At 51.0% G+C, this 21456-nt stretch overlaps 1 protein-coding gene across 1 annotated transcript in view; it reads right to left on the minus strand.

Moving 5' to 3' along the window:
- The window catches only part of LOC311532793 (protein-arginine deiminase type-2-like), a 75003-nt gene extending 73062 nt beyond the window's left edge, over positions 1-1941 (minus strand). The window contains exon 1 of the mRNA XM_084651619.1: positions 1739-1941. Within this exon, the coding sequence (XP_084507745.1) occupies positions 1739-1830 (92 nt within the window). The 5' untranslated portion in view covers positions 1831-1941. The remainder of the gene's footprint in view (positions 1-1738) is intronic.
- Between the last annotated feature and the right edge of the window lie 19515 nt (positions 1942-21456).

Genomic DNA, 21456 nt, shown 5'->3' on the forward strand with positions numbered 1-21456 from the left:
AAGGAGGTGAAAGGTGCCAGGGTGCAGACGGAGCAGTGAGAGGGTGCCAAGTGAAGGCTGCAGCGGCAGTGTGTGGGTGGGTGCTTCAGTGTCGGGGTGCAGTATGGGGGGGGATAGGTGCAGCAGTGGCAGGGTGCCCGGGTGCCGGGGGCACAGTGGGGGGTGCGGCAGGGGCAGGGTGCCCGGGTGCCGGGGGCACAGTGGGGGGTGTGTGGCAGGGGCAGGGTGCCCGGGGCACAGTGGGGGGGGGGTGCGGCAGGGGCAGGGTGCCCGGGGCACAGTGGGGGGTGTGTGGCAGGGGCAGGGTGCCCGGGGCACAGTGGGGGGGGGGGTGCGGCAGGGGCAGGGTGCCCGGGGCACAGTGGGGGGGGGGTGCGGCAGGGGCAGGGTGCCCGGGGCACAGTGGGGGGGGGGTGCGGCAGGGGCAGGGTGCCCGGGGCACAGTGGGGGGGGGGTGCGGCAGGGGCAGGGTGCCCGGGGCACAGTGGGGGGGGGGTGCGGCAGGGGCAGGGTGCCCGGGTGCCGGGGGCACAGTGGGGTGGGGTGCGGCAGGGGCAGGGTGCCCGGGTGCCGGGGGCACAGTGGGGTGGGGTGCGGCAGGGGCAGGGTGCCCGGGTGCCGGGGGCACAGTGGGGTGGGGTGCGGCAGGGGCAGGGTGCCCGGGTGCCGGGGGCACAGTGGGGTGGGGTGCGGCAGGGGCAGGGTGCCCGGGTGCCGGGGGCACAGTGGGGGGGGGTGCGGCAGGGGCAGGGTGCCCGGGTGCCGGGGGCACAGTGGGGGGGGGGTGCGGCAGGGGCAGGGTGCCCGGGTGCCGGGGGCACAGTGGGGGGGGGGTGCGGCAGGGGCAGGGTGCCCGGGTGCCGGGGGCACAGTGGGGGGGGGGTGCGGCAGGGGCAGGGTGCCCGGGTGCCGGGGGCACAGTGGGGGGGGGGTGCGGCAGGGGCAGGGTGCCCGGGTGCCGGGGGCACAGTGGGGGGGGTGCGGCAGGGGCAGGGTGCCCGGGTGCCGGGGGCACAGTGGGGGGGGGTGCGGCAGGGGCAGGGTGCCCGGGTGCCGGGGGCACAGTGGGGGGGGGTGCGGCAGGGGCAGGGTGCCCGGGTGCCGGGGGCACAGTGGGGGGGGGTGCGGCAGGGTGCCCGGGTGCCCGGGTGCCGGGGGCACAGTGGGGGGGGGTGCGGCAGGGTGCCCGGGTGCCGGGGGCACAGTGGGGGGGGGTGCGGCAGGGTGCCCGGGGCACAGTGGGGGGGGTGCGGCAGGGGCAGGGTGCCCGGGTGCTGGGGGCACAGTGGGGGGGGGTGCGGCAGGGTGCCCAGGGCACAGTGGGGGGGGGTGCGGCAGGGGCAGGGTGCCCGGGGCACAGTGGGGGGGGGTGCGGCAGGGGCAGGGTGCCCGGGTGCCGGGGGCACAGTGGGGGGGTGCGGCAGGGTGCCCAGGGCACAGTGTGGGGGGGTGCAGCAGGGGCAGGGTGCCCAGGTGCCGGGGACACAGTGGCGGGGGGGGGGTGCGGCAGGGGCAGGGTGCCCAGGGCACAGTGTGGGGGGGTGCAGCAGGGGCAGGGTGCCCAGGTGCCGGGGACACAGTGGCGGGGGGGGGGGGGTGCGGCAGGGGCAGGGTGCCCGGGGCACAGTGGCGGGGGGGGGTGCGGCAGGGGCAGGTGCCCGGGTGCCGGGGGCACAGTGGCGGGGGGGAGTGCGGCAGGGGCAGGTGCCCGGGGGCTGCCCAGGGGGCCGACACTCACCCGTACACGTCGGCGGAGATCCGGGTGCCCAGCACACACACCGCCTCCATGCGGCTCCCATACTGCAGCCGGAGAGTCCGATCCCGCAGCATCTCCCCGGTGAGCGGCGCCCGGCGCTGTCCAGCCCTCGGCCGGCCGCCCGCTCGCTCCCTCCTCCTGCCGCCAGGTGAGTCCGAGCGAGCAGCGGCTCCAGCGGCAGCGAGTCCCGGCTTATCCCCCTGGCCCCAGACACGCCCCTCCGCCCCAGCGGGCCCACAGGGAGCCAATCAGCGGCAGCCAACTGCCCAGGGTGGGGCCTCGCCTTTGTGTTTAGAAAGGGGGAAGTTTTGGACAATTTCCCCCTAGTGCAACCCCCCCTAGTCCCCTCCCCCATCGCCCGGGGGCTGCATCCGCAGTACAGCGGACATGAACATGAGCTGGGGGGCAGACCCCAGACAGCTCCAAGCCCCCAGACAAGGGGCTCCCCCCGCTGTCCCAAACTCAGACCCGGCCGAGCTGTAAACCGATCCCAATGCAATCAGCGCCCCCTCCCGGCCCCACACTCTGCCCCAGGCCGCCCAGGGAGACACCCGGGGCCACGAGAGCCCTTTAATCCTGCCCAAGATCTTCCTCAGTGGTGACATTGCGGCACAAGTATCACCGAGGAAACCTGAACCTGGCACAGTCCCTGGCGGCAGGGCAAGCCCCACTGCACGAGGGTGCAAGTGTTAGGGGGTATGGCCTGGTGAGCCACTCAGAGTCCTTAGCCGGGGGCAGGTTATGGGGCTTTCAAATCAGCTGCCATCTCTTTCCTTCCTCCTCCAGTGTGCTGCTGGTCTTACGAAGCAGAGACAGTTGTCTGATGATTTGAAGAAGTCTCTCTCTCACAACTGTCACCTTTTTTAACACTAAAGTTAAACGGACAGTGCCATAGCTAAAAGTTGTGTGTAGGGGGAGAAAGCAGCAAGATGAATCTCTCTGCTGTGTGGGGCAGTCGTAATTCATCCACCATTGAATCCTTTAACATGCACTATGTTTATAGATGTATATAGATTTTTCTTTCGTTATAGTGTCTCATTTGATGAGTTTATTAATGCTCAAGTTAAATATGGTTTCAGAGTAACAGCCGTGTTAGTCTGTATTCGCAAAAAGAACAGGAGGACTTGTGGCACCTTAGAGACTAACCAATTTATTTGAGCATAAGCTTTCGTGAGCTACAGCTCACTTCATCGGATGCATGCCGTGGAAACTGCAGCAGACTTTATTTATACACAGAGAATATGAAAAAATACCTCTTCCCACCCCACTGTCCAGCTGGTAATAGCTTATCTAAAGTGATCATCAGGTGGGCCATTTCCAGCACAAATCCAGGTTTTCTCACCCTCCGCCCCCCCCCCCACAAATTCATTCTCCTGCTGGTGATAGCCCATCCAAAGTGACAACTCTTTACACAATGTGCATGATAATAAAGTTGGGCCATTTCCTGCACAAATCCAGGTTCTCTCACCTCTCCCCCCTCCCAAAAACCACACACACAAACTCACTATCCTGCTGGTAAAAAGAAAAGGAGGACTTGTGGCACCTTAGAGACTAACCAATTTATTAGAGCATGAGCTTTCGTGAGCTACAGCTCACTTCCTCAGATGCATATCGTGGAAACTGCAGCAGGCTTTATATATACACAGAGAATATGAAACAATACCTATTCCCACCCCACTGTCCTGCTGGTAATAGCTTATCTAAAGTGATTTCCAGCACAAATCCAGGTTGTGGCACCTTAGAGACTAACCAATTCCAAAGTGACCATTCTCCCTACAATGTGCATAATTAAGGTGGGCCATTTCCAGCACAAAGCCAGGTTTTCTCACATCCCCCCCACCCCCATACACACACAAACTCACTCTCCTGCTGGTAATAGCTCATCCAAACTGACCACTCTCCAAGTTTAAATCCAAGTTAAACCAGAACATCGGGGGGGGGGGGGGGGGGTTAGGAAAAAACAAGAGGAAATAGGCTACCTTGCATAATGACTTAGCCACTCCCAGTCTCTATTTAAGCCTAAATTAATAGTATCCAATTTGCAAATGAATTCCAATTCAGCAGTTTCTCGCTGGAGTCTGGATTTGAAGTTTTTTTGTTTTAAGATAGCGACCTTCATGTCTGTGATTGCGTGACCAGAGAGATTGAAGTGTTCTCCGACTGGTTTATGAATGTTATAATTCTTGACATCTATATGTCTTTTTGAAACATGCTTTAACAAGAAGATGTCTTCCCTGGGTTACAAGACAACCAGCGTTAAATGATTAAACCTGAAAGAATTTTAGAAACATCCAAAGATCCCAGTCAGAACGGAGACCCCTTTTGATCCTAGATGCTGTGTAAACATATAGCAAAGCACAGTCCCTGTCCTGAAGAGCTTACAGTTTGGGTCCCTGGGTGACATTTTAGTCAATTTAATTTCTGGATACCCATGCCCTGGCCCCAATGATCTAATGCAGTGGCTCTCAATCTTTCCAGACTACTGTATCCCTTTCAGGAGTCTGATTTGTCTTGCATGCCCCCCAGTTTCACCTCACTTAAAAACTGCTTGCTTACAAAATCAGTCATAAAAATACAAAAACGTGTCACGGCTACACTATTACTGACAAATTGCCATAATAGAGGCTCTACTTAAATGTACACCCCAAATTAAAAAAAACATAGTAAAAGAACCAAAAAAGTGCCACCGTGGCTAAACAACAAAGTAGAAGAAGCAGTGAGAGACAAAAAGGCATCCTTTAAAAAGTGGAAGTTAAATTCTAGTGAGGAAACTAGAAAGGAGCATAAACTCTGGCAAATGAAGTGTAAAAATATAATTAGGAAGGCCAAAAAAAGAATATGAAGAACAGCTAGCCAAAGACTCAAAAAGTAATGGCAAATTTTTTTTAAGTGCATCAGAAGCAGGAAGCCTACTAAACAACCAGTGGGGCCATTGGACAATCGAGATGCTAAAGGAGCACACAAGAACGATAAGGCCATTGCAGAGAAATGAAATGAATTCTTTGCATCAGTCTTCACAGCTAAGGATATGAGGGAGATTCCCAAATCTGAGCCTTCTTTTTAGGTGACAAATCTGAGGAACTGCCCCAGGTTGAGGTGTCATTAGAGGAGGTTTGGGAACAAATTGATAAACTAAACAGTAATAAATCACCAGGCCCAGATGGTATCACCCAAAAGTTCTGAAGGAACTCAAATGTGAAATTGCAGAACTAACAACTGTAGTCTGTAACCCATCATTTAAATCAGCTTCTGTACCAAATGATTGAAGGGTAGCTAATGTGACTCCAATTTTTAAAAAGGGCTCCAGAGATGATCCTGGCAATATCAGGCCAGTATGCCTGACTTCAGTACCGGGCAAACTGGTTGAAACTATAAGAAAGAAATTCTCAGAAACATGGATTAACATAATTTGTTGGGGAAAAGTCAACCTGTTTTTTGTAAAGGGAAATCATGCCTCACCAATCTACTAGAGGGGGTCAACAAGCATGTAGACAAGGGGGATCCAGTGGATATAGTGTACTTATCACTATCGTGATTTTCAGAAAGCCTTTGACAAGGTTCCTCGCCAAAGGCCCTTAAGCAAAGTAAACAGGAGTTTGGAGGGAATAGGAGGGAAGGTCCTCTCATGGATTGGTAGCTGGTTAAAAGATAGGAAACAAAGGGTAGGAATAAATGGTCAGTTTTCAGACTGCAGAGAAGTAAATAGTGGTGTCCCCCAGGGGTCTGTACTGGGACCAGTCCTATTCAACATATTTATAAATGATCTGGAAAAAGGGGTAATCAGTGAGGTGGCAAAATTTGAAGATGATACAAAACTACTCAAGATAGTTAAGACCCAGGCAGACTGCGAAGACCTACAAAAGGATCTCTCAAAATTGGGTGACTGGGCAACAAAGTGGCAGATGAAATTCAATGTTGATAAATGCAAAGCAATGCACATCCATGTGACAGGGACGGTTCTTGGTTGATAGCAATGAAATGCAGAGCCAGAGCCAGAGCATTTATGGAAAAGGAATGCCCAAGCATAGCTGGATCATTGCTCTTTTGACAACATTCTGTTACAATGAGGCCAACAATGGAGGGAGATGTCATTGTTCATTGTGCTTGGCGGATGTCGCTTCTGGGGAGTGACATGCACAGTGCACTGTTTAGGAATAACTACATTCTGATTGGCTTCGGGCACAAGATTAGTGCGATTCAGCCAATCAGGGAGCAGCTTAGCCATAAAAGTATGGAATACACTGATGGCCAGCCGACATTTACTTTTTTTGTTTTCCATTTAACCCTTCTCAGCCAAGAGGTGATGCCAGCAGAGACTTGCTGACCAGCCCCTGCTTCATCAGCTGTAACAAGGACATTTGTCTCTTCCGAGGAGATTAAATACTCAGCATTGCTAAAGAGAGGCTATTCATATCGGGAATATCCTCCTCGGTGCTGTAGCTATGGGTTCCAATTCCACTGGTGGTTTTCATGGAAACCAAAAAGTCTTCAAGTGACCCTGAAAGGTCCTGGAGCTTTTGGAAGGCCCTGGAGCTTTTGGGGTTTGGGGAGGCCCTAGAGCTTTGGGATTTTGGGGGATTTCAGAGGCCCTGGAGTTTTGGGAATTTTGATGGGATTTTCATTAGAAATTGGATCATCTGCTCTTGTTAACTAATACAGAGGTCGCCAGGAAGAGGACCTGGCGGGTGTGGGGAGGAAAGATGGTTTTGCAATTAAGGTACTGGACTGGGACTTGGGAGGGATGGGTGTGGGCAAGTCACAAAGCCAGTTTTCAAAACAGCAGCCTTGATTTCATCACTTCATTAAGAACGGTTGGGTGCTGAGCACGTCTACAGATGCAGTCACTTCCCTTTGGCTCTCTGGGAGATAGCACTAGGGTCAATATCCCTGTAAATAGTCCGAGACCGTCTCGTGGTGCTCACTCTGTGCTGTGTCTTAGAAACCACCCGAAGGCAGCCTGAGCAGCCGTGTATATCGAGCTGCTATGCGCAGTTAGCAAACACAGTTGTTTGGGACCCCACGGTGCCTCTGTGATTTCCTGACGTGATTTTTGTTGTGTCAGAAGCGCAAGACACAATAGGTGCCTGAATGCTAGGAGTTCATTCAGAGATCTAGCCTGACACTGCTTTGGCGATGTCTACATTATAAACTAGGGGTGTGAGTCCATTTGCACATACCAGCGCTAGCTCTTATTGGGCGAACAGGAGGATAAATAGCTGCATAGCCTCAGTAGCATGGGGAGTGGCAGCTGAGGCGTGGCTTAGCCATGCCAAGCACCAACCTGCCCGAAACCGGTGGGTCCATGCTCAGCATGGCTAAGCTGAGCCTCCATGGCTACACTGCTATTTATAGTCAAGCTAGCCCGATGAGAGCTAGCCTGAGTATGTGTCTGCGAGCAGGGGAGCCATGCCCCTAGCTTGCAATGTAAACGCAACCTTTGTGTCTCCGTTCCCCTTTTGGAAAATGGAGGTGCTAATGATATTTCCCCACCTCACAGAGCTGTTGCAAGGATAAATTCAGGAATGAATGTGATAAGTACTGCCACGAGGAGGCCCAGATAAACACCTAAACAGAACGGCTAAAGCTATTTTTACGTGTGATCACCATAATTTTGCAAGAACAATTTTTTAAGCAAACCTAACAGTTATAAAAGGGATTCATTTTAGTGGGGCTCGCTCACTGCCCACTTTTAGCTCTTTGATTATAAGCAGGCAGGTGTAAAGGGAAATCATGCCTCACTAATCTATTAGAATTCTTGGAGGGTGTCAACAAGCATGTGGCTAAGGGTGATCCAGTGGATATAGTGTACTTGGACTTTTAGAAAGCCTTTGACAAAGGTCCCTCACCAAAGGCACTTTAGCAAAGTAAGCTATCATGGGATAAGAGGGGAGGTCCTCTCATGGATCAGTAACTGGTTAAAAGACAGGAAACAAAGGGGAGGAATAAATGGTCAGTTTTCACAATGGATAGAGGTAACTAGCGGTGTCCCCCAAGGATCTGTAGTGGGACCAGTGCTGTTCAACGTATTAATAAATGATCTGGAAAAGGGGGTGAACAGTCAGGTGGCAACATTTGCAGATGGTGCAAAGTTACTCACCATAGTTAAGTCCAAAGTTGACTGCAAAGAGTTACAAAGGGATCTCCTAAAACTGAATGACTGGCAACATTGATAAATGCAAAAAAATGCACATTGGAAAACATAATCCCAACTATACATACAAAGTGATGGGATCTAAATTAGTTGTTATCACTCAAAAAAGAAATCTTGGAGTCATCATGGGTAGTTCTCTGAAAACATCTGCTCAATCTTCAGTGGCAGTCAAAAAAACCAACAGAATGTTAGAAACCAATAGGAAAGGGTGAGATAGGATGAAAAATATCATAATGCCACTGTATAAATCTATGTTCATCCATGTACAGTTTTGGTCTCCCTATCTCAAAAAAATATATATTGGAATTGGAAAAGGCACAGAGAAGGGCAATAAAATTATTAGAGGTATGGAACAACTTCTGTATGAGGAGATATTAAAAAGATTGGGACCTGAGAGGTTTTTAAGGCCCGGCTTGACAAAGCCCTGTCTGGGATGATTTAGTTGGGGTTGGTCCTGCTTTGAGCAGGGGGTGGGACTAGATGACCCCCTGAGGTCCCTTCCAACCCTGAGATTCTATGATTCTATGTTCAGCTTAGAAAAGAGATGATTAAAGGGGAATATGATATAAGTCTATAAAATCATGAACAGCGTGGAGAAAATGAATACAGGAAGTGTTATTTACTTCTTCACATAACACAAGAACCGGGCACACCCAATGAAATGAATAGGCAGAAGGTTCAAAACAAACATAAGGAAGTACTTCTTCACACAATTGCCAACCTGTGGACCTAGGGTGACCAGATGTCCCGATAAAATTGGGACTGTCCCAATATTTAACCCTTTGTCCCGCAACCCAATTGATGTACGATCGGGATCCCATTTGTCCTGATATTCAGGTAAGGAGGCGAAAGGGAGGGAGGTGCCGACTCTGTGGGTGCTCTGGGGCTGGAGCACCCACGGGAAAAAATTAGCGGGTGCTCTGCACCCACCGGCAGCCAAGCTCCCCACTCCTTACCTCCTTTTCCCACCCCGAGCGTGCTGCGTCCCCACTCCTCCCCCTCCCTCCCAGTGCTTCCGCCACCTAACAGGTGTTTGGCAGCACTTAGGACTTTCTGGGAGGGAACGGGAGGAGTGGGGACATGGCATGCTCAGGGGAGGAGGCGGAGAAGAGGCAGGGCAGGGGCGGGGACTTGGGGGACAGGGGTGGAATGGGGGAGGGATGAGGGCAGTGCAGGGGCGGGAAGAGGCGGGGGGTGGGCGAGCACCCACCGGGCAGAGGAGAAGTTGGCGCCTTAGGGCGAGTGGCGGGCAGGGGGGTGAAGAGGCGAGCGGTGGGGGTGAAGAGGCGAGCGCGGGGGTGAAGAGGCGAGCGGCGGGCCAGCAACGGGCGGGGGGGTGTGAGGAGGCGAGCAGTGGGTGGGGGAATGAGGAGGGACTCAGCAAGCCAGGGCGGGCAGGGGGATAAGGAAGGGTGCGGTGGGGGGAAGGGTGCAGGACCTGGGGCAGAGTGGGGGCGGAGCCTGGGAGGATCAGGGGTGGACTGTAGGCGGGGCTGACGGCACCCCAATGTGTCCTGATATTTTGTTGTGATCTGGTCACCCTATGTGGAACTCATTGCCAGGGGATGTTGTGAAGGCCAAAAGTATAATTGGGTTTTTAAAAAAAATTAGATAAGTTCATGGAGGACAGGTCCATCAATGGCTTTTAGCCAACCCCACATTCTGAGTGACCCTAAACCTCTGACTGCCGAAAGCTGGGACTGGAGGACAGGGAACGGACCACTTGATAATTGCCCTGTTCTGTTCATTCCCTCTGGGGCATCTGGAACTGGCCATTGTCAGAAGACTGGATACTGGGCTAGACACACCGTTGGTCTGACCCAGTGTGGCCATTCTTATGTTCCGTAGGTGGATTTCAGTTCTAGGGAGGAAGTGAGGTGGTATTCTTTTATATTCTAAAATGGTTGTAAAATCCATTGACACGAGCCTGTGGAGGAGGAAACCCCACAGCTTCTCACACTAAATCCTCCCACTGTTAGGTATTCAGGAACTGTTGTCAGGTGTGGTGCTCTGCTCTATTCAATGTTGATAACAGTCGGCTGCATGCGTGTGTTCCCTCTGTGTGCTGTCCCGGCTCTACAGATTGCTGACATATCAGACCCCGAGAGAACCCCCAATGACCACAGACTCCGATAAGGTACGAAGGCACTCTGCCAGGTTTATTGCCAAACAAAACACAGTCTCTAGCTCCCCGGATCAGATGTCTGCAGTTCTGCTAATACATATGTGCTCCCTGACAATGGACCAGCTCAGTCAGTGGTGGGCCCCTTAGGCCAGACAAAGACAACTCTTTTATACACAGGTACAACCAAGTTACACATCACTCGCAACGTATAGAGGTGCATCCCCTCTATGTATTAAGGTGCCGCCTCTCACCTTGTACATGTTGGTTTGAACAAAACAACTCTATCCTATTACTCTCCTGCCCCTGTCTTTAGGATGGGTCAGCCTGTTCCTTGTTATCTATGTGAAATGTGCTTGTAATGGAATGTTCTGGTACCATCCTGGCACATGTTTATATTACTTGTGCTTAGTACCTTTTAGGTATGTGTATATTTGCAATATCAGCCTTCTTCTTGCCAGCTTCTGTGGGGAGGGCCTGCCTCTGGCTAACAGCTTAACTTTGCTTTATGTTAGCAAAGTCTTGACTATTACTTTAGTTCAGGCTTTAGGCTTCATACCATGCCTCTGATACGAGGACTTATGTTTCAGGACCTCATCTTACTACAGGAACATTATGAAATATGAAATTAGTGAGTCTTAAACAAGAGGCATTTGGTAAATAAAAGTACAAACTCTAGACACAAACAAATAGGTTTCCACACAGCTTGCGTCCCAGCTTTGTCTCCCTTGTGTACCAGGGATGCCACCCTGCTGGAAATTCTATAAAGCTCACAGAGACATAGAATGGTTGAACAGCATAGTCAAAGTATACATATATTTATAGGGGAGACACATGTCTTACAAATTCAACCCTGAGACATTTGTTCTCTACCAACAGGCAGAATTCAAGATTTCACAGTGAGAGACTGATAGCCCTGGCTAGAAACAGGCGTGACATACTGGATCCACTTTACAATCCATGGCTGCATATGTGTGCAGGGAACTCTGGCCAATTAATAGCCTAGAGGTCAACAGAGCAGGAGCTGAATGTGATCTTCCACTCTGAAAACACAGTTCCACTTGAGCGATAGAAGAGATTCTTCTAGATTGCAGCCATAGCTTGACATGCTCTACTCAGGCCAGTCTCTCCAGGGCTAACAGTATTCTTGTCAGCAAGTTAAAGAAGTATGGGCTGGATGATTGCACTATAAGGTGGACAGAAAGCTGGCTAGATTGTCGGGCTCAACAGGTAGTGATCAATGGCTCCATGTCTAGTTGGCAGCTGGTATCAAGTGGAGTGCCCCAAGGGTCGGTCCTGGGGCCGGTTTTGTTCAATATCTTCATAAATGATCTGGAGGATGGTGTGGATTGCACTCTCAGCAAGTTTGCAGATGACACTAAATTGGGAGGAGTAGTAGATATGCTGGAGGGTAGGGACCTAGACAAATTGTAGGATTGGGCCAAAAGAAATCTGATGAGGTTCAACAAGGACAAGTGCAGAGTCCTGCATTTAGGATGGAAGAATCCAATGCACCGCTACAGACTAGGGACCGAGTGGCTAGGCAGCAGTTCTGCAGAAAAGGACCTAGGGGTTACAGTGGACGAGAAGCTGGATATGAGCCAACAGTGTGCCCTTGTTGCCAAGAAGGCCAATGGCATTTTGGGGTGTATAAGTAGGGGCATTGCCAGCAGATCGAGGGACGTGATCGTTCCCCTCTATTCAACACTGGTGAGGCCTCATCTGGAGTACTGTGTCCAGTTTTGGGCCCCACACTACAAGAAGGATGTGGAAACATTGGAAAGATCTAGTGGAGGGCAACAAAAATGATTAGGGGACTGGAACACATGACTTATGAGGAGAGGCTGAGGGAACTGGGGATGTTTAGTCTACGGAAGAGAAGAATGAGGGGGGATTTGATAGCTGCTTTCAACTACCTGAAAGGGGGTTCCAAAGAGGATGGCTCTAGACTGTTCTCAGTGGTAGCAGATGACAGGACAAGGAGTAATGGTCTCAAGTTGCAGTGGGGGAGGTTTAGGTTGGATATTAGGAAAAACTTTTTCACTAGGAGGGTGGTGAAACACTGGAATGCGTTACCTAGGGAGGTGGTGGAATCTCCTTCCCTAGAAGTTTTTAAGGTCAGGCTTGACAAAGCCCTGGCTGGGATGATTTAATTGGGGATTGGTCCTGCTTTGAGCAGGGGGTGGGACTAGATGACCTCCTGAGGTCCCTTCCAACCCTGAGATTCTATGATTCTGTGATTCTAACAGCCCCACCCTTCTGAAGAGGGCCATAGGATCTTTCATTACCCCATTTCGAAAGCTCAGACTTGCGGTGCATAGCGCATGCGCATAACTCTCAGTGGAATACAAGAGGGACCGTCGCTTGAAGGAGAAGAAGAAGAAGAAGAGCGCCATCTACTGAATCACCACCCTCTGCCCTTGTAGCAGCTGGGTTTTTCTGGGCAGTGTCCCAACTAACTACTGGCTAGACTCTTCCCTTCTTAACTTTCAAGCTGTGGTCTTTGTAAGTGTCTGGGGAGCAGCCTCAGGAGCCCCTAATCCAGGGGACGACTCTAACAGAATGCCCCTGCAGCAGGGTAAGTTTTTCTAGCTGCGTAACTGACAGGTGCCCATCTGTGGGAATGAGGCCTGATGAGTTATTTCCTCTTCAGATGCAGCAAAAGCAGAAGTGGCTAAAGAAGCCTCCCGGTTGAACAGCTGGTGATTCATGTGACCAGCGCTGAGCTGTGGAGCCTTTCAGTTTGAAGGGGCTGGTTTATATCCAGCCTAGTTCGGGAAGGACCAAACGTTAATTACCAGCAGAGGGGAAAGTAAGCCGCTACGCCTCGGTACAGCACACCAGTAAGAGCTGCTGCGCCGTACCGGTACCGGCTTTCCCAGAAGGCAATTTACAACCTTGGAGTAGCAGTGGCAGGGCTGCCGCCGGGATTTAAAGGGCCCCGGAGCTCCAGGCAGTGCTACCGCCCCGGCCCTTTAAATCTCCATCTGAGTCCTGCTGCCGAAGCCCTGGGGTAGCGGAGGCTGGGCTCTGGCAGGGATTTAAAGGGCCCCAGAGCTCCAGCCCCCACTACCGCCCCGGCCCTTTAAATCCCCACCGCTGCTACCCCAGGGCTCGGGCAGCAGGGCTAAAGCGGGGATTTAAAGGGCCCCAGGCTCCAGCCCCCACTATCGCCCCGGAGCCCTTTAAATCCCTGCCTGAGCCCTGCTGCCTGAGCCCTGGGGTAGCAACGGCAGCGGGGCTCCGGCGGGGATTTAAAGGGCCGGGGCTGTAGCGGCGGCTGGAGCCCCGGGGCCCTTTAAATTCCCGATGGAGCCCGGCTGCCGCTACCCCAGGGCTTCAGCAGCAGGGCTCAGGCGGGGATTTAAAGGGCTTGGGGCTCTGGCAGCCGCTACCACAGCGGAGCCCCAGACCCTTAGCTGGAGCCCTGGCCCTTTAAAACAAGATTTAAAGGGCCCAGGGATTTAAGGCCCCGCCTCTTCCGGTTAAGGCCATGCCTCTTCCGGTTGAGGCCATGCCCCCTGCTCAGGACTCCGGCGTACTGGTAAGTCCTCTAACTTACTTTCATCCCTGATTACCAGGCTGAATGGCTGGAGAGTGGCCAGTGGGTCCTGTTGCTAGTTGAACAGGTATCAGGTCAGCACCCCATTCAGTGGCAGTCCCAGCAGCCAGGTTAAGAACTGAAGGGCTGTACAGACCAAGCCGCCCCCTCTTGCACTGGTGGACACGGCTGAGGTTCATTGGTGCGGAGATGTGACTGCTACTGTCCAGCCTGTACCTGTTTTATGGCTACAAGGAGGCTGCCGTTCCCCAGGGCTCTCAAGCCAGCCCCCCGAATGGAGCCATGAGCATGGGCATGGTTATGGAGCACAGGCTCCAGGCACCTGGCCCTCCTGCAGCAAGGAGATCCTAGTGCCCTACCCTCGGTGCACCAGGTCACAGCCCCTCTTCCAGGTCCTCCAGAACCTGATGCTGAGGTTCTCGCTCTGCTTTTCCTGAACACGCCCCACATCTGGAACTCCACAGAGCCCACAGGCCTCTTCGCCAGCCTCTTCCTGGTACCAGCCAGGATGCCATCTACCAATCCAGGAAGCAGAAGTTCTCCAGAGACGTTCCGTGCTACGGTCAGGTCTACTTCTGTTCCCTCACTGGCTCTGGACAGCATCCATTGACTCCTTGGACACTTTCATGGAGCAGCAGGTGCTGTCTGGGGTTCTCCGCTTGGTGTCCCCATCCAGTTCCCTTGTGTTTGCCTGCCCCCTTCTCACAGGGTGGGCCTGGTACTTGGTGGGCCAACCTCTTCACCACCACATTCAGTTCCAGTACAATGAACCGAGAGATTGTGTCCCTCTAATGAACTTTTACAGCCAGGAATGATTCTCTGACTGAGGGGAGGAATTTCACTGCTGGAAAATCCAGGGAGGCCTGAATTGTGGGGCCAAGGTGTTTTAATTGGCTGTGTTACCCAAGGGATAAATCTGGCCCAACATAGTTCCTATTGTCCCCTCTTCTGGGCTTGAAGGACCGCCCTGGGGCTCTCTCATTGGTAGTATTGGATCTAGTAATGCTGAAACAGTCTGAATGGGTTTAAACATCCTCTCAACAATCTTAAAATCGAACGGGCGGCTCAGAGTCTTCACAGCTGTCAACACTGTGACTCCTTTGTCTGGAAAGAGGTTATTTGTCTGTCTTAATTCCATCCGACCCCCTGCACCTCGGACCACGTCTGAGGACAACCCTGCGAGGGGGTGTAGGGACCCCAGACTGAACTAGAGCTGCTCCGTGTTTGTGTGTGTGCTCCAGGAAGAAACTGGGATTATAAAAGAGAAAATGGTAACCCAGAATATGGGGGAGGATAAAACAGTCTCCTAGCCGCTCAACACACAGAGTTCCTGCATCCGGAGCGAAGAGCCCCCCCATAGCGTGTGCTCCTGGCTGAGATGGAGCACATATTTCTGGGGTCAGCAGACTGGGGGGAGAGGGGCACCTGACAATAGCCTTTCCCAGGTTGGGAAATACCCTGACCTGTGCATGCTGGGAAACATGCTGCAAGCAATGCCACCAGCCCCCCAGTGGCCACTAGGTGTCGCCTAGGCACCACATCACGGCTCTCAGCACCGGCTGGGATGTGACACAATTCAGATGGGAGAACTGAATTCTCTATTTGCTGCCCAGCCCGTCAGGAAGGTGTCCCCAGGCCCTTTGCTGTAGGGTGAAGGAGGGGAGCGGGGAGAGCTTTAGGGTCTGAGCGCTGCTGGGGATCAGGAGGACATGGCTAGGGGGTCCTTGGAGGAGGGGGTTACCAGGCCTGGTGGGGAAGGAAGAGGATTATTTATAGTTCAGTTGTGGGATTCCTATTGTTTGTCCACTGTCCAGACCCCACCCTCCGCCGAGAGTGCATCACCATATATTATATGATAAAATGAACCATAACCCCCCGCCCCCAAACTAGCTATCTTAGACCCCCCCAGTTCAGCTGCCAATAGGATGCTGACACCACACAGCTGTACATTTTATTCCCAGCTGATACAGCCATGGTCACTGCTAGAATGTCCACAGGAAGTCAGTTCTTGGGTGAAGAGCCCCTGGCTGCAGCTGAGCCCTGGCAAGACCAAAGTGATGCTGGGCACAAAGGGGAGACCCTTCAAAGAGGTGGCCAAGACATTGTCTCCACCTGCCGTCGAAGGCTTCAGCCTCAGGGTCCCGTCTGTCTCCTTGCTAAGCTAGCTCCAGGCATCGAGGGCTCTCAGCACCCATATGACTGGGTGCTGTACTCACATTGGCTCAGGCATGCATTTCATCCTGGGAGATGCACGGTTTGAGAAGCTAGTCTGTCATAAATATAAAGGGAGGGTAACCACCTCTCTGTATACAGTGCTATAAAATCCCTCCTGGCCAGAGGCAACATCCTATTACCTGTAAAGGGTTAAGAAGCTCAACTAACCTGGCTGGCACATGATCCAAAGGACCAATAAGGGAACAAGATACTTTCAAATATTGGGGCGGGAGGGGGGCGGTGGCTTTTGTTTGTGCTCTTTGTTTACCTGTTTGTTCTCTCTTGGGACTGAGAGAGGCCAGAAAGAAATCCATCTTCTCCAACCCATCCTAATCCAAGTCCCCAATATTGCAACCCGTATAGGTAAGCCAGGCAGGGCGGATTAGTTTATCTTTTGTTTTATGTGAATTTTCCCTGTGTTAAGAGGGAGGTTTATTCCTGTTTTCTGTAACTTTAAGGTTTTGCCCAAAGGGGGATCCTCAGAGTTTTGAATCTGAATACCCTGTAAAGTATTTTCCATCCTGATTTTACAGAGATGATTTTTACCTTTCTTTTCTTTTTAATAAAATCCTTCTTTTAAGAACCTGACTGGTTTTTCCATTGTTCCAAGATCCAGGGGTTTGGATCTTTGATGCTTTTGTAACAGATTGGTCAGGATATTATTCTCAAGCCTCCCCAGGAAAGGGGGTGTAGGGCTTGGGGGGATATTTTGGGGGAAGACGTCTCCAAGTGGGCTCTTTTCCTGTTCAAGGGTTCAAGGACAAGGCAAAGTTTGTACCTTGGGGAAGTTTTGAACCTAAGCTGGTAAGAATAAGCTTAGGGGGTCTTTCATGCAGGTCCCCACATCTGTACCCTAGAGTTCAGAGTGGGGAAGGAACCCTGACATCACCAAAACTTCACTCACCTCTGGCATTGTTCAATCCACTGTTCCCAGCCTCTGGTGCTGGGTGAAAGCTCCCACAGCACAGCTCCTGCAGTGGACTAATCCGGGGAGAACTCCTAGTGTTCAAACCGGTTTCATTGCTGATCTTGTGAGTGACGCCGAACCTGCCACTATGTGTCCCAGACGGCACCTCTCGGGCATCCCTTTTGTTCAAGTTGGTGCCATCTTTAGGAGGGGCTGATTCCTGGGGCTGGAGCTGGGCACAGGTTTTGAACTTTCAAAACTAAACTGGGAGGAAGGGGGGAGGAATTTGGGAAAAAAATGTGAAATTTCCCCACAAACCAGCTCTGCTTGGGCTCTGGCTGCCTTGAGGCTTCTCCTGAAATCCCCCCACCACCGAGAAGATGGTTGATCTTGTCATTAGGCACAGGTTGGAATAAAGACCTGTAGAACTGATAAATGAAATTATTTTTAATTGTTCACTTTATTAATATAACTTCATAAGTAAAGTGTGATGAATGAAACTACATTCATTCATAAAACCAGGTACCCCAATAACTGGCTAATTGAGTTTCCCTTTCAATCTAATTGCTGCTGAAATTGCTGAAATTTGCACTGTTTCAACATTGTAACTTCTGCTCACTGTTTGCTGTTCCTTACCCTTGTCCATCTTGTAACTCAGACTCCATTTTAACTTGTCCCAAACTCCATTTTAAAATGCTCACTTCATTTTTCAAAAAGAAAAGGAGTACTTGTGGCACCTTAGAGACTAACCAATTTATTAGAGCATAAGCTTTCGTGAGCTACAGCTCACTTCCTCAGATGCATATCGTGGAAACTTCATTTTTAAAACCCTGCTGTAATCTGATTAGTGTAGCTTAGATGTGGGAATGAGGTATGTATGGATGATGGAATCAACCTCCAGCCCCAGGCTGTCCTGATGAAATAAAGTGTAAACACCAACCACTGAAGATGCAGACAGCAGCCCTGACAAAGCAAGAAGAGTCCACCCTCAAAAGAAAAGAGCAAAAGTACAATTGAAGAAACATCAAAGCCAGGTCCCAGGCTGAAAGTCATTATCTGCAATTGACGGGTGATCAATCACACCGAACCCAGAGGCCGCGTGACACAGCAAGACCTGTAAACTCTGGATTCAAACTAGAGCCTACAAAAAGAATGAGTGAGATGGAAGACTTTGGAGGGTAACATTCTGCTGCCAACATGGAAGGGCATCGGTGCATGCCTAACAGAGACCCAGTTCTTCCTTGTGCCTGGCTTTCCTGGCCAGTTAGCCGCCACAAGCTACGAACCCAAGCCACGAACTCAAGCTGCATTCAGAACTGGTAACTATCTAGCAGCTGCAGAACATTTGGGGTGTGTGTGGGTGTGTGTTTGTGTATAGATATTAGATATTGGTCTTAACTCAAATTGTGTTGCTATTATAATAAACGTGACATCTTGTCTTGTCCCCTGGAACAATCCTGTGCAGTTTTGTCCGTATAACAGACCCGCTGCACGACTTTGGGCAAATTACTCTCTCAGTGCCACTGTGGTCCCCATGAGTCACACAGATAAACCCCTCCCGTATAGAGAGATGGGCCCTACACGTGATTTGTCTGTCATCTCCATTCAGACTGCAAGCTCTTTGAGGCAGGGACTTCTCCGTCTCCATGTGCAGCGCCTAACGAAATATGGCTCTGATCTCAGAGCCTCTAGGCACTACCGCAACACACCCAAAATGGCAGGAGCTCTGGTGTAGACTGGCCAGCAGGGTTTTATCACCATGGTTTATCATGGTTTTATCACCATGCCATCTAGAGCTGTTCTAAGCAGGGTTAGACAACCCGGGAGTTGGAAACACCAGCAGTTACTATACATGGGCATCCCTGCTGTTGCCACCATCTGGGAATTTGGACTTCTGCTAGACCAACCGTGGGAGAATATTCAGAAATGTCTCCGTGTAGATGCAACCAGGGAGGATTAATTTTCCTCCCCACCTTGCACCTTGTGAAGATGTTATCCAGGTCAGGTCTGAGCCAGGATTCTTTCCGAATGTTTAGTACCAGTCACAGATGGTAGCAAGGATTTTGCTGCTTGCCAGACCAAGCCATTCCACTGCCATGCCCTGATTCTCCATCACGCTGCACCAGCTTTGTGTTAGTAGAACTCCATCAACTCCAATGGGGGCTACGCTGCAATAAGTCTGGAGTCATTCATCGCAGGGTCTGGTGCCCGGCCTCCACTGAGGTTATATTCTCCACCAAGGTCTCCTTGCTTCTTCCATCCCTAACGGAGTCTCTCGGAACACATCCTTTGGCTACATTTTTCAAAGGCAAAATGATGACAAGTTCTAAGCAGTCTCTGATGTGCAGTGCCTGCATTTTGGGACAGGTGAGGCCTGGCTTTCCGAGGAGCCGAGCACTGGAGTTAGTTGAAAGAAAATTCAGTGAAAAATAGCTTTTTGACCAAATGGATGTTTTCCTCAAAAAATCCCATTCCCCTCAAAAATTTTCAGGTTATTGTTGAAAAAAACAGAAACCTCAAAACAGAAAGGGGTGGGGGGAGGGGAAGGGGGTGTTGTTTTGGTTTTGGTTTCCTGCAGCTGGAAAACAAATATTTTTCTGTTTTTGGATGAAAACCTAAGGGTTTTGTTGGTTTTCAGTCACGTATTTCATGGGGAGTTAAAAAGACTGGCCAGTTCAAACCACAGCGGATGTCAGTGTGAGCTGTGGGTGCTCAGCACCTCTGAAAAACTAAGGTCCAAAGAGTCTCAGGATATACCACCAGGAACGAGACGCAGCTTTTCAAAATGTCGGCTTCGGCTGGTGGGCAAAGCACAAATGCACAACAATTCTCATCGTGGCCTTGGTCTGGGCGCCAGCCCATTCCAGTTTGGTCTGTTATGGGAGTGGCCCTTTACTCTGGAAGAGGAATAATCGTAATGACTTTGTTTCTGCAAAACCGTCTGAGTCACGTTTGGTGGGTGCAAGACTCCACGCCAGTGCAGAGACGGTCTGAAGCAGGGACACATTTTTACTAAGGGGGGACTTGCAAAATTTTGAGGTGTAAAGTGATTCATAGATTTCAGAGCCCCAAAGGACCATCCTGATAGTCTCACCTGAGCTCCTGCATAACCCTGGCCAACTAATTTCAGTCATTAGCAAATGGTTCTGGTGTAGGGCCCATCTCTTGATACAGGAGAGCTATTTAGGATGTTCCCAGGCATTCTGGAAGCCAGGTCCGGACAGAAAAGCAGCTCACATTTGCACTAGTGCTGGATAACAATCAATCAACTGTGCAGATGGGAAAACGACTTGATCAAAGTCAGCCAGTGTAGCGGGGCAGGAAACAATGTTATGTCCCACAACAATGCGTAAGAATTGTTTTCCCATCCAAATTGGGATGAAAAGTGGAAATCTCAAAAAAATGTTGCAAACTGAAAATTGAAACTTTTTTGGATCGGTGCGATCAAAAAGTTTTGTTTCAAGTTTGACTTTTTATTTTTTTCAAACACTATAAATTTACTTAATCCCAAAAGAAAAAGTTGTTTTTAACCAAAAAAAGAACACTTTTGTTTTGAAAATATGTCAAAATGGGACGTTTCAACAATTTCAAAACTTTTTTCCAAAATTTTTTGCAAAACAGGAAATTCATTGAAACTGGTCCTTTCCCCTGTAAAGCTTCCGGTTTAACAAATTTGCATTTACCAATGAAAAAAAATTGAGTAGAAAAATTCCCAGCCAGCTCTAGTCAGTAAGCAAGAGCTGGGAAGAGAACCCAGGAGTTCCTCACACCCACCCCTAGGCTCAGTCACTTACATCGCACCATGTCAGAACACGCCTCTGTTGTCAGCATCCCCGTTTTACACAGAGGCCACAAAGGCTTGGTGAAGTTAAATGACCTGCCCATGGTCGGACCATGGAGAAGTGGCAGAGACGGGAAGGAAAGCCCAGGCTAAAAGGACCCACCAGGCTTTGCTTTAGGGCCACCAACTCCCCCATTTGGGTCATTTACGTAAAGTGCTTTAATTAATGATTATGTAATTCTGGGAAATACTCTTCTTACTGATCATTAGCACTTAACTGCACACTTAATGGCTTTATCTTAGGTAAGGCATCACTCTTCAAAGCCATCTTCAGTCACGCTCTGCCGCTCCTTGCTGACCTCAGCAGGAATGCTGCAACTTACACGCAGTAATGGGTCCTCCCTTGATATTTTTGGAATCATCCCTGTATTTCTGGTGAAGGTGAAGAGGCCTGGCCTGATTTTTGCCAGAGATGCTGAGTCCCCGCAGCTGCTAGTGACTTCAGCAGCAGTTGGGGGTGTCAGCAGCTTGGACCCCAACCCATTGTGTCCAACCATGTAGGAGCGAACCCGGACAACACAAGGGTCTTTACTTCTCTCTTATAACTGGGTTATTACGGTGGGTCACAGAGTAAGGCTCCTTCAGCCAGGAGTCAGAGAGTATTTAAACCCCTCTGAAAGCCAAGGTGTCCATACGGACACCAAGTTCCAGGAAGACCTGGTCAGCTGACACCTAGTAACCTGGAGACCCCACACCACCAATGGCACTTAAAGAGTACCGGATCTCTGGTTCACCCATCTGAGTACAACATTTACAGTTTTGCCCAAGGACCCTCAGACACCTTCGTGCCCACGGGCCCCGTTCTCCTGTAGGCAGCAACAGCCCACAGAAGAGCTGAGAAACACGTCTCATTTTGCCGCGAGGTGTTGCCACTGAAGCAATCTCATTGGCTGTGGGGAGGTG

The sequence above is a fragment of the Lepidochelys olivacea genome (genome assembly GCF_965140295.1).
Source record: "Lepidochelys olivacea isolate rLepOli2 genome assembly, chromosome: 18".
Taxonomy (NCBI): domain Eukaryota; kingdom Metazoa; phylum Chordata; order Testudines; family Cheloniidae; genus Lepidochelys; species Lepidochelys olivacea.